The sequence below is a fragment of the Lutra lutra genome, chromosome 9 (genome assembly GCF_902655055.1).
Source record: "Lutra lutra chromosome 9, mLutLut1.2, whole genome shotgun sequence".
Taxonomy (NCBI): Eukaryota; Metazoa; Chordata; class Mammalia; order Carnivora; family Mustelidae; genus Lutra; species Lutra lutra.
This window is the reverse complement of record NC_062286.1, coordinates 40862585-40878022: the sequence shown is the minus strand read 5'-3', so window position 1 is coordinate 40878022 and position 15438 is coordinate 40862585. Positions and strand designations below refer to the sequence as shown.

At 47.5% G+C, this 15438-nt stretch overlaps 1 protein-coding gene across 4 annotated transcripts in view; it reads left to right on the top strand.

Annotated features, from left to right (window-relative positions):
• The window catches only part of ELMOD3 (ELMO domain containing 3), a 29776-nt gene that overhangs the window by 7772 nt on the left and 6566 nt on the right, over positions 1–15438 (top strand). For all 4 annotated transcript variants that reach the window (XR_007129917.1, XM_047744292.1, XM_047744291.1 and 1 more), the window contains 5 exons: positions 4111–4179; positions 5160–5251; positions 7101–7224; positions 7477–7599; positions 11112–11242. Coding sequence is in view for 3 of the 4 variants with exons in the window: in XM_047744292.1 (XP_047600248.1) it covers positions 4111–4179; positions 5160–5251; positions 7101–7224; positions 7477–7599; positions 11112–11242 (539 nt within the window). In the remaining variant the exon portion in view is untranslated. The remainder of the gene's footprint in view (positions 1–4110; positions 4180–5159; positions 5252–7100; positions 7225–7476; positions 7600–11111; positions 11243–15438) is intronic.

Below are 15438 nucleotides of genomic sequence, written 5' to 3'. Positions count from 1 at the left end.
TCACTAGGTGAGAATAACCAGTTCTGGAGTCCCACATCTCTGGTTTAAGTCCTGCCTCTCTCGCCCACCAACTATAGGACCCTGAGCAAGTTTCTTAACCTTCTAACCTTTACGCACTTAGTTGATCTATAAAACAAATTGGTCAGAACCTGAGTGATGGGAATTGCATAAGGATTGCATGCTAAGGTGAAGTACGTAGTGCACAGACTGTAAATCTGTAGTGATACCCGTGCTATGTATTATTATCTTGAAGTTCTATAAACTGAAAATGTAATCTCTATGAATATGGGGCTTGTAGAAAAGTTATCTGGAGATCTATGAAGTTTCTTCTTAAATCTTTTTTTAATTAATTAATTTATTTATTTATTTGACAGAAAGAGACACAGCGAGAGAGGGAACACAAGCAGGGGGAGCGGGAGGGGGAGAAGCAGGCTTCGCGCCTAGCAGAGAGCCTGATGTGGCCCGATCTCAGGATCCTGGGATCATGACCTGAGCCGAAGATAGACACTTAACATCTGAGCCACCCAGGTGCCCCATATGAAGTTTCTTCTAATGAAATTTTATCTTTGCTGTGTAGTGACAAACCTAACATTTATTAGAGATTTTGCCTTAAATGCCAAAATATTTTATATTTCAGTACAAGTAGCATTTGTGTACCAGGTATTTTTTAAAGATTTTTTACTTATTTGAGAGAGAGAGCGTGTGCACGAGCAAGCATGGTGAACGGGCACGGGGAGGAGAGTCTCTAGCAGACTCTAAGATAAGCACTTGCTGAGCACATGGAAAACTCGATCTCACAACCCTGAGAGCACGACCTGCGCTGAAATCAGACTCGAGGCCCCCCTGTCCCACATATTTTTAGTCGTATTAAACATCAGTCTTCGAGGCATCTGGGTGGCTCAGTCGTTAAGCATCTGCCATTCGGCTTGGGTCATGATCCTAGAGTCCTGGGATCAGGCCCCCGTGTCGGACTCCCTGCTCAGAGGGGAGCCTGCTTTTCCCTCTCTCCCTCTGCCACTCCCCCTGCTTTGTTTTCTCACTGTCAAACGGATAAATAAAATCTTTAAAAAAAAAAAATGCAGTTTTCTTCCAGATTGCTCTCAGCTCATTTAAATTGATAGGCTTATGAGGCACCTGGCTGACTCGGTGGAGCATACAACTCTTGATCTTGGGTTGGGAGTTCGAGCACCATGTTGGAGATTACTTCAGAAAAATAAATCTTTAAAATGGGCATCTGGGTGGCTTGGTCAGTTAATCACCTGCCTTTGGCTCAGGTCAGGATCTCAGGGTTCTGGGATTGAGCCCTGTGCCAGGTTCCCGGCTCCACGGGGAGTCTGCTTCTCTCTCTGCATCTCTCCCTACCACCCCTTGAGGTCTTCCTCTCTCTGTCTCTCTCAAATAAATAAATAAAATCTTTAAAAATAAAAAAATAAATGGGGCTCCTGGATGGCACAGTGGGTTGAGCATTGGACTCTTGGTTTCCACTCAGGTTGTGATCTCAGGGTCATGAGATCTGGCCCACGTTGGGCTCTGTGCTCTGTACAGAGGTCTGCTTAAGACTGTCTTTCCCTCTTCCCCCAAAATAAATAAATGTTTAAAAATAAAATAAATAGGTAGGTAGGTAGGTAGATAGATGGAGAGCCTTGCTAACTCAGTGATACTGTTTCCTGTATGGATAAGTAGAAGAGAGCCCAAATCAAGAAGGCAATTGAAAAAGGAAGAAAAGTAGAGAACTGTGCTGATGTGAGCTGCATTCGCTATCCTGAAGATTCATGTTTTGCCTCCATTTGTTTCTGTTGGGGGAAATTAGTATTTATGTTAGGATCATCTTCAGATGAAGAAGAGTCTCCCTGGTTCCAAGAGGGAAGGGAAGAGGTGCTCTTGCTATGCCTTGGACATTTGTCTCCAGTTTTTAGACACTAGATTGCAACTCCTTGTTGAGACCTTGCACTTTCTGTCAACTAACCCACAGTTACAGCAGATTCCCTGGTGCTGGTGAGGTTTCTGCTCTGAGCTCACAGCCTTCTGCCAAGTTGTTTGTAGGTGAAAGGTTGAAGGGCATCTGGCTGGCTCAGTCAGTTAAGTGGCCAGCTCTTGATTTTGGCCCAGGTCATGATCTCAGGGTCATGAGATGGAGCCCCTCTTCGGGCTTTGCACTCAGTGGGGCGTCTGCTTGAAATTCCTCTCTCTCCCCCACTGCTTCTCCCCCTGCTCGGGCTTTCATTCTTTCTCTCTAATAAACAAGTAAATCTTTAATAAATAAAAGAGGGGCACTTGAGTGGCTCATTCGGTTAGACATCTGACTTCGGCTCAGGTTATAATCTCAGGGTCCTGGGATCAAGTCCTGCAAGGGACTCTGTGCTCAGCAGGGAGCCTGCTTCTCTCTCTCTCTCTCTCTCTCTCTCTCCCTCTCCCCCTCCCCCCACTCATGCTCTCTCTCTCTCTCTCTCTCTCTCAAATAAATAAAATCTTAAAAAAAAAAAAAGTTTGACCAAGTTGCTTGAAACAAAAGAGTCTGTGAAGCCAGGCACCAGCGAGGGTGGGGGTGACATAGCCCTCGTCAGTGCCCTCACCAGCAGTCCCTGCTGCTGCCCCTCTCTCTTTTTTTTTTTTTGTTTTTGTTTGTTTTCTTTAATTTGTTTTTGTTTTTTGTTCAGCTGCTTTCTCCCTCCTTTTCATCATCCAGGGTCCAGTATGCTGGAAGGAAATTTTATTTTCTGCATATACTTTGTATCCTGATGAAGTTACCTACCTTGGAAGCCCCGAGGCTCAGGGTCTCGGTCCACCCCAGGTTGGGGCTTGCATGACTGAATTCAGAAGTCCAGACCCATGTCACCCACTGCCACTAGCCCCTGCACTGCTGGACCTGAATCCAGGCTGGTGTCAGTGACACGAGCTAACATGTCCTGAGTACTGACCTTTGCGTCGTATACCCGCTCCCCGACCCCTGGAAGTTGAAGAGTTGCACCGTCCTCCAGCAGGTCCAGGAGTGATGGCTGGGGGTTAAGTACTTGTCCACAGAAGTGTAGCCGAGAAGCGCAGACAGGAAGTGCTTGCCAGCAGTCTGGCTCTGGAACTGCTCTCAGCAGCTTTCTCTGCCTCCATTTCTGTTAGTGTTTTAAGTTTCTGGGAGTATTTTATTTTATTTTCAAGTATACTTTGGAAACAGTTCATTGCCCTGTGATATCCTCCATCAAGACGGCATGGCCAAAAGGAGCTGCCCTCTCACTCTTACCACTGGGGCTGGAGGCTGAAGGGGTCATAATTTGGGGCCTTGGACTGAAGGGTTTCCATTTTCTCCATGTTGTATTGACTTCCTGTCTAGCAAATGGGGAAAGCCACAACAGGACACATGGCAGCAGTCTGGGTTAGAGTGACAGTTGGATTTTGGAGAAAGGGCTATGCGGTGACTACAGAGAACCTGTTTTGCTGCTTTTTCTCTCCTGCTTCCCCCCCCCCCCCCATTCCTGGTGCTTTTATTCATTCAGCAGACATTTGTTGAACTCCTGTCCTGTGTAGGGCACTGCCCTGGGTTCTGGAAAATGCTGTCCTCGTGTAGCGCCCCGTGTGGTGGGAGAGTCACCACACTGAGGAGCCTGGGTGTCAGGGGCTCGAAGAGGCTCACGGGCTCCCTCTGCAGACTTAATGGAGTCAGGCCAGGCGGCTGGCTGAGGGAGATGTCCGAGTTCACTGAGGGTTGAGGAGGAACAACAAACAGCACAAGGTTTGGGACCTGGGGTGCAGGTGCCTGGGGTGACTGCAGGGGGAGAGCCGTCTGAGCAAGGGCACTGAAGGTGGGAGGGGCTGAGGAAGTTGGGGAGTTCTGGATACCCTTAGCACACAGCTGTGGGTGGAAGAAATATCCAAATGGTGGGAGTATTTAGATGCTGTGCTGAAGAGTTTGGGTTTTATCTAGAGAGTCATGATGGAGAACCCTTGGAGGTTTTCAAGCAGGGGGTTGACATCAGATCTGCCTTTTCAAACGCTCACTCTGGCCCCTGTGTGGAGAGGGTATCTGAGGGCACTGGGACCCAATGGACAAGGCTGAGGCTGCAGCAGGGATCCAGACTTCCCCAGGTCTCAGAGAGTCTCCTTTTCTCTTGACTGCAGTTGTGAATGCGGAGGTGCTCAGAGCCCAAGAAGAATGGGAAGCTGTGGACAACATCCAGACAGAGTCAGGTAACCACAGGAATGGCGTTCCACTGCTAATAAAGGCCCCATCCACATGTGGCTAGCGTTTCTGTGGCCCTGGGGTTAGGACACAGAATTCCTGAGAGTTCCCATTTTAGCTCCCTGACTCAGGATACAGTACCTTTCTAATCCAAAGATCATGACATTCCACCTCTGGAGGAAATGGGAGTGAATGCCACGGGAAAAGGGCTGCCATCTACTCAGACCTGAGAGAAGACAGGGAGTACCTTGGTCAGGGTCGCTTCTGCAGGGTGATGAGGTTGGACAGAAGGATGGAGGCAGGCAGCCAGGGTCCTGGCCCAAGGGTGAGCGGGTTGTTCACTATACAAGGAGGTCTCTGGAGATAGGGACTAAAGCCATCTGCTGGAAGGCTTTGAGGGCTGGGTAAAAATTGTTTCACTTCGTGTTCTGACAGGTTTGGATGGAGCTGCAGGAGGGTAGAGCTCGGACCCATATCTAGCTCGAGCTATACTTGGGCTCCTAGAAAGTCGTTACGGTGGACTGTGTCAGTCATCCCCGACATTGCTAATGGATACGTTCATTCCCTGTGGACTGTACCAGAGGCTGGAGAGGGGGTCATTCATATACAGGGTGTGAGAAAGGGCAAAATGGAAGCGAGGAAAGTTCCCGAAACAGACCTTGGCATGCTCCTCCGTGGGTACCTACTCCGGGCGGTGACTTGCCTCCTCACAGATGAGTGGACTGGGACCCACTGCAAGGCAGATCTGTTCCTACTCACTGCAGAGGTCGGTCTAGCAAGCTCCTGAACAGCCTGGTCTAATAAGGGACCTGGCCCAGCAGAGAATGCCAGCCCCTTAACAGAAGATCGGTTTTAGCTGTAGTTATCTGATGTCTGCCCCTGAAAGCCAGTGTTTGGCTTAGAGGTGATGATCAGGAGGCCCCAGTGAACGTGCGCAGACAAAATGACTACCATTATAAATCTGAGTGTATCTTCCCTTTTGCCACAGGGAACCAGGCCAGTGTAGAGCAGCCTGGGCAGCTGATCTCCTTCAGTGAGGCTCTGCAGCATTTCCAGACTGTGGACCTCTCTTCCTTCAAGGTATGAAAGTAGGGAGTTTGGGGTCTCAGGCAAAGCATCTTCCCAGGAGCCAGGTTTCTATCCCACCAACCTAGGGCACTGGGCAAGCAAGATGGAAACTTCCAGCTGAGGACCCTACCTCACCTAAGAAATCTTGGAGCACAGAATCAGGGGTGGCCAAGGACCCTAGCTTCATGCAGGACCCCAGTGGCCTTTTTGGGACTGTGTGCCCAGAGCTCTTGTGGCCATGCTGTACACAGGTCTATGTAGCTGCTCCCTGCTCTTCCCTCTTAGGGATGGGGAGGTCTAGAATCAAATGTTAGATAGTACCTTAGGGAAGCAAGTCATGCCATCTAGGAAGCTGAGTAATTCATGACTATTGTAGGAAAATCTATCATTCCCTGAACGTATCAGGGAGCCAGAAGTTATTTGGGAATTTTAAAAATATGTGGGGTTGGAAAAAGAAACATTGAGGAAAATAAAAGCTGATGGGCTTTCTGGGGCATCTTGAGTGACTAAGAGTAGTTTTAGAAGACTGTGATTTCAGGGGCACCTGGGTGGGCTCAGTGGGTTAAAGCCTCTGCCTTCGGCTCAGGTCATGATCCCGGGGTCCTGGGATCGAGCCCCCCGTCGGGCTCTCTGCTCGGCGGGGAGCCTGCTTCCCTTCCTCTCTCTCTGCCTGCCTTTCTGCCTGATTGTGATCTCTGTCTGTCGGGTAAATAAAATCTTAAAAAAAAAAAAAAAAAAAGATTGTGATTTCAGGGGCACCTGGATGGCTCAGTTGGTTAAGTGTCTGCCTTCGGCTCAGGTCGTGATTCCAGAGTCCTGGGATCAAGCCCCGCGTGGGGCTCCTTGCTCAGCGGGGAGTCTGCTTCTCCCTCTCCTTCCTGCTCATGCTCTTTCTATCTCTGTTTCTCTCAAATAAATAAATAAAATGTTTTTAAAAAGAAGAAGATTCTGGTTTCAGATCTTCAACCTAAAACCTCAGAGTTTCAAGAGAGGCTGAAAAGTCAAGAATCATTGGTTCATGGGTTGCAGAGGGTCAGAAGCTACCAAAATCAGAATATTCTAAGGCCTGCGGCAGTGGCCCTTGAGCAATAAGTCAGCATGACCTGATTTAGGAAGTGCCCCTGTGGAATGGACAGAATGCTCCAGCAATCCCTCAGGTATCCAGCTCCAAAAGTCCCCACTAGACTCCCCTCCTCACTGGCTCCCTTGTCCTGGAAGTTGAGAGGACTGCTAGGCTGTGTAATTTATGCCCTTTGCAGAAAGAGATGGACCTATAGAAGGTAAAGCAGCCCTGCTGGGAAGCCTGGCCTGGCTTGGTCAGACCAAAGTGGGGTCCCCGTGCCAGCTATCTCTGGCTGTCAGTGGAATAGTAGCTCTAGACAAACCCAAAAGAACAAATGCAGACAATGGGCTAATAATGCCTATACTTGGGGACATTTCTTTTCTTTTATTTCTCTTTTCTTTAAGATTTTATTTATTTATTAGAGAGCAGGAGCAAGGTGAGGGGCAGAGGAAGAGGGAGAAGCAGGCTCCCCACTGAGTAGGGAGCCAGACACAGGGCTCCATCCCGGGATCCCAAGATCATGACCTGAGCCAAAGGCAGACACTTAACCAATGGAGTCACCAGGTGGCCCAGGGACATCTCTTTTCTACTAATAAAAATCCTGGGAGCCAGCAGAGCCTGTCTCTGGAGATGGAGCCTGTGCTTCATAGCTCTTACCCCGTTTCCCTGGCCCAGAGACTAGCCAGTTAGTTGAGGAAGCTACTTTCTTCTACAAGAACAGTCCCTGTACCGATCCTGATGGTAAGTTAGAACAGGTGAACCCAGCCCTTCGCTCATTGCCTGCAACTTCCTCCCCAGAAAAGAATCCAGCCAACTATTCGAAGGACGGGGCTCGCTGCCATCCGGCACTGCCTTTTTGGGCCTCCAAAACTCCACCAGGGCCTCCGAGAAGAAAGGGACTTGGTCCTGACCATTGCTCAGTGTGAGTGCACGGGTGCTGCCTCGAGTGGGGACTGCGTATGTGGTCAAGCAGAGAGCACTGTTTGTACACCTGTTGCTGAGGTCTTGCATGCACCATGTTGGCAGGGAGAGCGGGAGCTGTGCGGTGAAAACGTGGGAGAACACAGTCTCTTGGTACAGTCCAGCTCGATCTTATCTGAGCCGTCCTCTGAGAAATAGTCCTCTCCTGAGGGGCGGGCAGTCTGACAAAGACTGGGGGTGTGTTTTCGGGCAGGTGGCCTGGATAGTCAGGACCCAATGCATGGCCGAGTCCTCCAGACCATCTACAAGAAGCTGACTGGCTCCAAGTTTGACTGCGCCCTCCACGGAGACCACTGGGAAGATCTGGGCTTTCAGGGTAAGAGACAGGAATGGTTCATCTTTTTTTCCTTGACCCCTGAATCCAGAACTAGAGTGAGAGCCCAGATAGTCCCCTTCCTGTCATGCCAGCACCCTGAGGCAGGGTATCTGGGGGAAGAGGGTGCAGGAATGCAAAGGCCCCAGGTGAGCATGTTTACCACGCTTGAGAAATAGTAAGAAGTGTGGCTGAAGAGGAAAGGTCCCTTGTGATCTAACAGGCCATTGTCAGACATTTACTCTAAGAGAGATGGAAAGCATCAAAGTGTTGGATTTGCAATCTGGTTTCTTCTTTTTCCTCTTTCCTTTTACCACAGATGAAAATTTTGCTTTATACTATTTTATTTTTTGAGTGAAACAAATTGATTTCAGCTGTTTTTTGGATTATGCTACTCTTTTTTGAAAATCATATCAAGTTACATTTATATGGAATAGGAAAATGTTCTCATTTATTTTTTTTTTAATAAGGCTCCAGCTTGCCTTTCTTTTCTTTTCTTTTTTTTTTTTTTTTTAAGATTTTATTTATTTATTTGACAGAGATCACAAGTAGGCAGAAAGGCAGGCAGGGCTGGAGGGAAGCAGGCTCCCCGCTGAGCAGAGAGCACGATGTGATGCAGGGCTCAGTCCCAGGACCCTGGGATCATGACCTGAGCCAAAAGCAGAGGCTTTAACCCACTGAGCCACCCAGGTGCCCCAGAAAATGTCCTCACTTAAAAAGGAAATTTTATATACCCATAATTAATTAGTCTGTTGGTATATGTGCTGCCGAAGCGAGCACTAATTGGTCTGTTGGTATTGACACGTTAAAATCCCTCTCTCTTCCCTCATCTATAATACAATTATATTATTTCCCTCCATATGCAATGAGAATGATGTCAGTGTTACAATTTTTGTTTCAACCATCAAACAATTTAGAAAACTCAAGAGGAGGAGCTAAGTCTGCTGTATTTCCCCAGATGCTTACTCTTTCCACTGCTCTGTTTTTGTTTTTAGATATTCCAAGATTTCTTCTTTTATCATTTCCTTTCATTTTGAAGAACTTCCTTTAACCATTTTCTAAAGGAGGTCTGCTGGTGATAAATTCTCTTAGTTTCCCTTCCTCTGAGAGTTTCTTGATTGCCCCTTCACTCCTCAAGGATCGTTTCTCTGGACAAAGAATTCCAGGCTGACAATTCTTTTCTTGAAGCACTTGTACACTGTGCTTCTTGCTTCTGGCCTCCATGAGAAAGCTACTGTCATTTGAATTCTTTCTCCCTGAGAGGTAAGGAGTTGTTTCTCTCTGCTTTCAGGATCTTTTCAAGTTTGCAGGAGTTTATGTTGTGTCTTAGTGTGGATTTCTTTGGGCTTTTACCCTATTGGGTTTGCTCAGCTTCTTGAACCTATAGATTTATATCTTTTGCCAAATATGGTCCATTTTCAGCCATTATTACTTCAAGTACCTTTTTTCCTTAATTTCAGTGAAGTTCACATACAATGTTATATTAGTTTCAGGCAAACAATACAGTGATCCGACAATTCCATACAACACCTAGTACTCATCAAGATAAGTGTACTCTCAGCCCTTCACCTACTCACCCATCCCCTCACCCATCTCCACTCTGGTAACCATCTGTTCTCTACAGTTAAGAATCTATTCTTTTGTTTGCCTCTTTTTTTTTTCCTTTGTTCATTTGTTTTGTTTCTTAAATTCCACATGAATGAATACTTCAAGTACTTTTCTCAGCCCCATACTTTCTCTTCTCTTGTGGGACTCTGATGACACAGGTGCTAGTTCTTTTGTGCTGTACATTCCTTTGGATCTCTGTTCTGTAACTCACAGATCTCCAAGGCTCTGCTTATTTTGTTTTGTTTTGTTTTGCTTTGTTTCTCTCTGATGTTCATCAGACTGGATAATTTCAATTGTTCCACCTTCAATTTCACCGATTCTTTCCTCTGTTCTCTCTATTCTGCTGTTGAGCCCATCAAGTGAGTTTTTAATTTTAAAGATTTTTATTTATTTATTTATCTGACAGAGAGATCACAAGTAGGCAGAGAGGCAGGCAGAGAGAGAGGAAGGGAAGCAGGTTCCTTGCTGAGCAGAGAGCCCAGTGCGGGGCTCGATCCCAGGACCTGAGATCATGACCTGAGCCGAAGGCAGAGACTTTAACCCACTGAGCCACCCAGGCGCCCCTGAGTTTTTAATTTTAGTTATATTTTTTAGTTGTAAGGTTTTTTTTGTTTGGTTCTTTATACCTAATAATTCTTTACTGAGACTTTCTACTTTTTAAATTTTTTTCAAACTGTGTAATTATTTATTGAAGGCATTTTTGTGATGACTGCTATAGTAGTTTTCTATTGTTGCTGTAACAAATTACCACAAATTTAGTAGCTTGAAACTACATAAACTTATTAAAATTAATTAATTTATTTAAGTACTCTCTACACCCAGCATGGGGCTCAAGCTCACAACTCCGAGATCACGAGTCCCACGCTCTTCCTATGGAGCCAGCCAGCCCCTCACCACACAAACTTATTACCTTATAGCTCTGTAGCTCAGGAGTCCGAAACAGGTCTCACTGGGGTAAGATCGCTGTGGCTGCAGGGCTGCATTCCTTTCTGGAGACTTTAGGAAAGACTCTGTTTCCTGGCCTTTTCCACCTTCTAGAGGCCACCTCCACTCCTCCTTCTTCACAGCCAGGAACTTAGCATCTCCCTGAGCCTGGTTCTCTCCTCACATCTCTTTCCCTGATTCTGTGCTTCTGTCTCCTCTCACTTTTAAGGACTTTTCTGATTACAGTGGGACCACCCGGAGAATCCAGGATAATCTCCCTATCTGCTGATCTGCAACCTTAATTCTGCCTATGATCTTAGTTTCCCCTTGCCATGCAACAAAATATACTCCTGGGTTCTAGGCATTCGGGCAAGGATGTCTTTGGAGGGACCATTATTTTGCCTGTAACTGCTGCTTTAAAATCCTTGTCAGGTAATTCCAACAGCTGTGTTATCTCAGTGTTGCTATCTATTAAGTATCTTTCTCATTCAAATTAAGATTTTCCTAGTTCTTAATGTAACAAGTGATTTTTTTTATTGTATCCTGGATATTTGGGGTATTATATAATGACACTCTGGATCTGCTGTAAATCTTTTATTTTAGCAGGCTTCTTCTGACACTGAGCCAGTGGGGGAAGGAGGATGTCACTCGTTACTGCAGGGCAGGGGTAGAAATTTAGGTACCCCATTTGGGCTCTGCTGGTTCCACTGGCTAAGAGGGGCACAGGTGCTTCATTACATGACTCATTACAGGAGTCCTGTGTGGACTCCACTGACGACACAAAGGTATGGGGCTCAGTCTCAGCTCCCCAGTTTGCTGACACTACCCTAGTGAAGCTAAGGGGCACCTTGTTACAGTCAGGCAGGAGTGGGAGTCCAGGCTCCCCACTTGGCCTAACAAAGGTAGCCAAGCCCTTGAAGCTCAAGGGAGGTGGGACTTCATTTGGCATTGGGTCGCCCTTCAGTTCCTCCTCTCGGTTACAGGAGCGAATCCAGCTACAGACCTGAGAGGAGCAGGCTTCCTTGCCCTCCTACACCTGCTGTACCTGGTGATGGACTCCAAGACCTTGCTGATGGCCCAGGAGATTTTCCGCCTATCTCGTCACCATATCCAGGTGGGGCTTTGCTGGGCAGCTAGAGAAGAGGGCTGTGGAGCCATTGTTGGTACAGAATGCTCTTGAACAACCAGGAGAACCTCACAGGGGGGCTGTCTCTAGTTGCTCAGGGCTCTCAGGACAACTGACGCAAGCCAGGACCAGGTTTCCCCCACTAGCCTGACCTGTGCTAGAATCTGAGCTCCACACTCAGTGTGTGTCTCAGGCAAGTGCTTCCAACTCCTCAAAGCCTTGGTTTTTTTCATCTGTAGAATGGAAATCAGGGACACTTCAGCTGGACAATTAGAAAGATTAAATGAGATGTGTACCAGAGCACTAGGCACAGCTGTGATGTTAATGTGTCAACTCACTGTCATCCCTGAGGACATCCCTTGAGCAGCAGAAGGTTCTCTTAACTCTGAAGGAGGAGAGTCAGCTTATTTGTGCCCCAGAGGAGGAGATCTACCTATGAGGGGCAAGGGACACATGGTCTTACTGACAGACCAGATATGGCTTCTGTAGCCTTCGGTCTGTCCAAGCCTTCTCTGGGGTTGGGTTTAATGGTTTTCCCAGGTAGTAAAAGGTGATAGTCCCACCATTTTAGAAAACAAATCTGACCTGTTCCCTGCCATTCACCTATGCCACATTCATGGGACCTGGAATTCATCCAGTAAATAAACTTCTCTTCAGTCTTCCCTATGCTTGTTACTGTGCTTAGTGCTTGGGACACATCTGTGAACAAAGATCCTTCTAGTAGAGATGACAGGGCAGCGAGCCCAACACATAAATAAATGATAGAGTATGTTCAAAGGTGGCAAGCACTAAGGAGAAAAAACAAGTAGGTTAGGAAAATATGAGGAGTACTTTTTTAAAGATTTAATTTATTTATTTGAGAGAGAGCACAAGCAGGGGGAGCAGCAGACAGAGGGAGAGGGAGAGCAGGCTCCCTGCTGAACCGGGAGTGCCACACAGGACTGAATCCCAGGGTCCTGGGATCATGACCTGAGCCGAAGGTAGACGCTTAACTGACTAAGCCACCCAGGCGCCTCTGTGGGGAGTATTTTATAGGGTGCTCAGGCTAACTCTCACTAGAGGGTGGGAATTAAACTAGACCTTGAAGGAGGTGAAGGTGTTGGCCCAGTTGGTGTTTGGGGGAGAACATTCCACGCAGAGGGAGCACTAGAGCACAGTTCCTGAGGAAAGATCATGTTTGGCATGTGAAGGGGTAGCAGGGAAGCAGCTGGAACAGAAGGAGCCCAGTAGAGCAGTCGGAAGGGAGGTCCTACGGCGAACAGAGAACAGATGGCAGAGGGCCTGGTAGGCTGTGGTAAGGACTTTCGATTTTACTCCAAATAAAGTGAGGGTTTTCGCAGCCTGGAATACGTGATCCAATCTAACTTTTTAAATGTATCCTATCAGCTGCTAGGTTGAGAATAGTCTATAGTGAGGGCTTTTATAATCAAGTCAGAGATGATGGGTATTTTCAGAGGAGGTGGTGTGAAGTGGTCAGATTCTGGATGTATAATTTTTTTTTAAAGATTTTGTTCATTTATTTGACAAGAGAGAGATCACAAGTAGGCAGAGAGAGAGGGGAGGAAGCAGGCTCCCCGCTGAGCAGAGAGCCCAATGCGGGGCTCGATCCCAGGACCCCGAGATCATGACCTGAGCCGAAGGCAGAGGCTTAACCCACTGAGCCACCCAGGCACCCCCTGGATGTAGAATCTTGAGCTCACAGGCTTAAGAAAGTAGAGCCAAGGGGCGCCTGGGTGGGTTAAGCATCTGCCTTCAGCTTGGGTCATGATCTCGGGGTCCTGGGATCGAGCCCCGCATCGGGCTCTCTGCTCAGCGGGGAGCCTGCTTCTCCCTCTCTCTCTGCCTGCCTCTCTGCCTACTTGTGATCTCTCTCTCTCTGGCAAATAAATAAAATTAAAAAAAAAAAATAGAGCCAAGTGGGGTGCCTGGCTGGCTCACTTGGAAGAACATGTGACTCTTGATCTTGGGGTCGTGAATTCAAACCTACCTTGGGGGTAGAGTTTACTTAAGAAAGAAAGAAAGAAGGAAGGAAAGCAAGCAAGCATAGCCAGCGTATTTTTCTTATGCAATGAGAATCATGTCAGTGTTACAATTTTTGTTTCAACCATCAAACAATTTAGAAAACTCAAGAGGAGGAGCTAAGTCTGCTGTATTTCCCCAGATGCTTACTCTTTCCACTGCTCTGTTTTTGTTTTTTGATATTCCAAGATTTCTTCTTTTATCATTTCCTTTCATTTTGAAAAACTTCCTTTAACCATTTTCTAAAGGAGATCTGCTGGTGATAAATTCTCTTAGTTTCCCTTCCTCTGAGAGTTTCTTGATTGCCCCTTCACCCCTCGAGGATCGTTTCTCTGGACAGAGAATTTATTTATTTATTTGAGAGAGAGAGAGAGCATAAGCATGAATGGCGGGGAGGGACAGAGGAGGGAGAGAGCGAGAAGCAGACTCCCCACTGAGCACAAAGCCCTGTGTGGGGCTTGATCCCAGAACCCTGAGATCATGACCAGAGCTGAAGTCAGACACTTACCCAACTGAGCCACCCAGGCGCCCCCAGCCCCTCATTTTAGATGGAGGCCCAGAGAAGGGAAATGACTTGCCAAAGGTCCCACAACTAATCAGTATTTCCTATAGGGCATCTCTGACCTCAGTGTCTCCCTTCTTATGATTCATGAAGGCTCTCTTGTAAGAGCTTCCTGCAGAAATATGGAAATACGGAAGCCAGGATAGAGGGGTTTTGCCAACTCAGAATTCCTCAGTTGAATGAGGGGAGGGAGCAGGCCATTCAGATATCTGTGGGAGGAGCATCACAGACAGAGGGAGCAACAGGATGAGAGGGGAAATGCTGGGAACTTGATCGGCAGGGACGGACAGGGACCCAGACTGACCAGTTTGACCAATGTGTTTCTCATCCCTTCACCTGCTGGCCTCTGGGATTTACTGGGGATTTATGTTTACTTCTCTACAATATGCCTGTCGGACAGTAAGACGGAATTGCAGCTTAACCTAATAAAACAAGAGGGCTGGTGCAGGCTTCGGGAAGCTAGACGCTCATTCTATCTGTGGTATTATTATGGAGCTATGATTTGAGACAAATCACTTCACCTCTCTGGGCCTTAGTCTGGCCTAAAAAATTCCAAGGTCCCTTCCAGATTTATTGCATAATTCCTTGAACTATAAGCAATTCCAAGGTTTTAAAGTAAAACTTGACCTCAAGCCCTTATGAATCTTGAAAACACCGTTTTCCAGGAGGCATGGTGAGATCAGAGGAGCAGTTGGGGACACAGCCCTGCCCATAACCAGTCCTGTTCTCTCCTAAGGGAAGAACTCAAGTTCAAGGTACCTGCGGTTCATCCTGCTAGAAGGGAACTGACCAAAAATACAAGTGCTGGGCGGGAGGGGGGCAGGCTTCCACGGAATCCCGGCAGGGTGGGTGTGCTTAGCCTACGCTGCGCTGAGAAGCAGAGCGGTTACAACACAGAGACACAGGGCACATCAGGCTGCTTGCTCAGGGCAGGCGAGGAAATGGCTTATAATCGCACTTAGTCACAGACACACTCCCGTAGCCTTCTGTGCAGTTTCCACCCATCGTTTCATTCCACCAGCATGACTGGCCAATGAAGAGGTAGGGCAACAGTGATCCTTGAAAACTGTTTTCCAGCAAAGGAATGTGAGGGTCAGAGAGGTAAAGCAGCGAAGGGTAAAGCTGGGCCTGGGACCTGCCTCCTGACAGCAGGCCTAGCAGCAGGCTCCTTAGGGCAGCTGTGGTCAGCCAGCAATCCACTTGAGAGTCCCAGGCCCCTCCCCAGAACTACCGGGTTGAATCTCCAGGGGCGGGGCCATGTCAGCAGCCCCCACAAAAGATGACCTGGTCTTCCTCGCTTCAGGATTCCAAGGTGGTTAAGCCCCAGTGTGAGGGATGAGGAGAAGTGAAATCTTAAATGGAAACTCAAAACGGTCCAGGTCTGGTGTCCCCTGCTGTCCCTCAGTCAGTTCCCTAAACTCAGCCTCCTGGTGGTATTTCAGCTGCAGGCAACACTTTCCAGGGCCAACGGAACTGCTGGAGAAAAGGAGACAGATCTGAATCCCAGTTTTTCTCTGCTTTTTAATAAGTGGACTTGGTTAGAATGTTCCCAAGAGTGAGTGAACACGAGGTATAGATCCTCTGTTAATTATGTTGCTGCCAT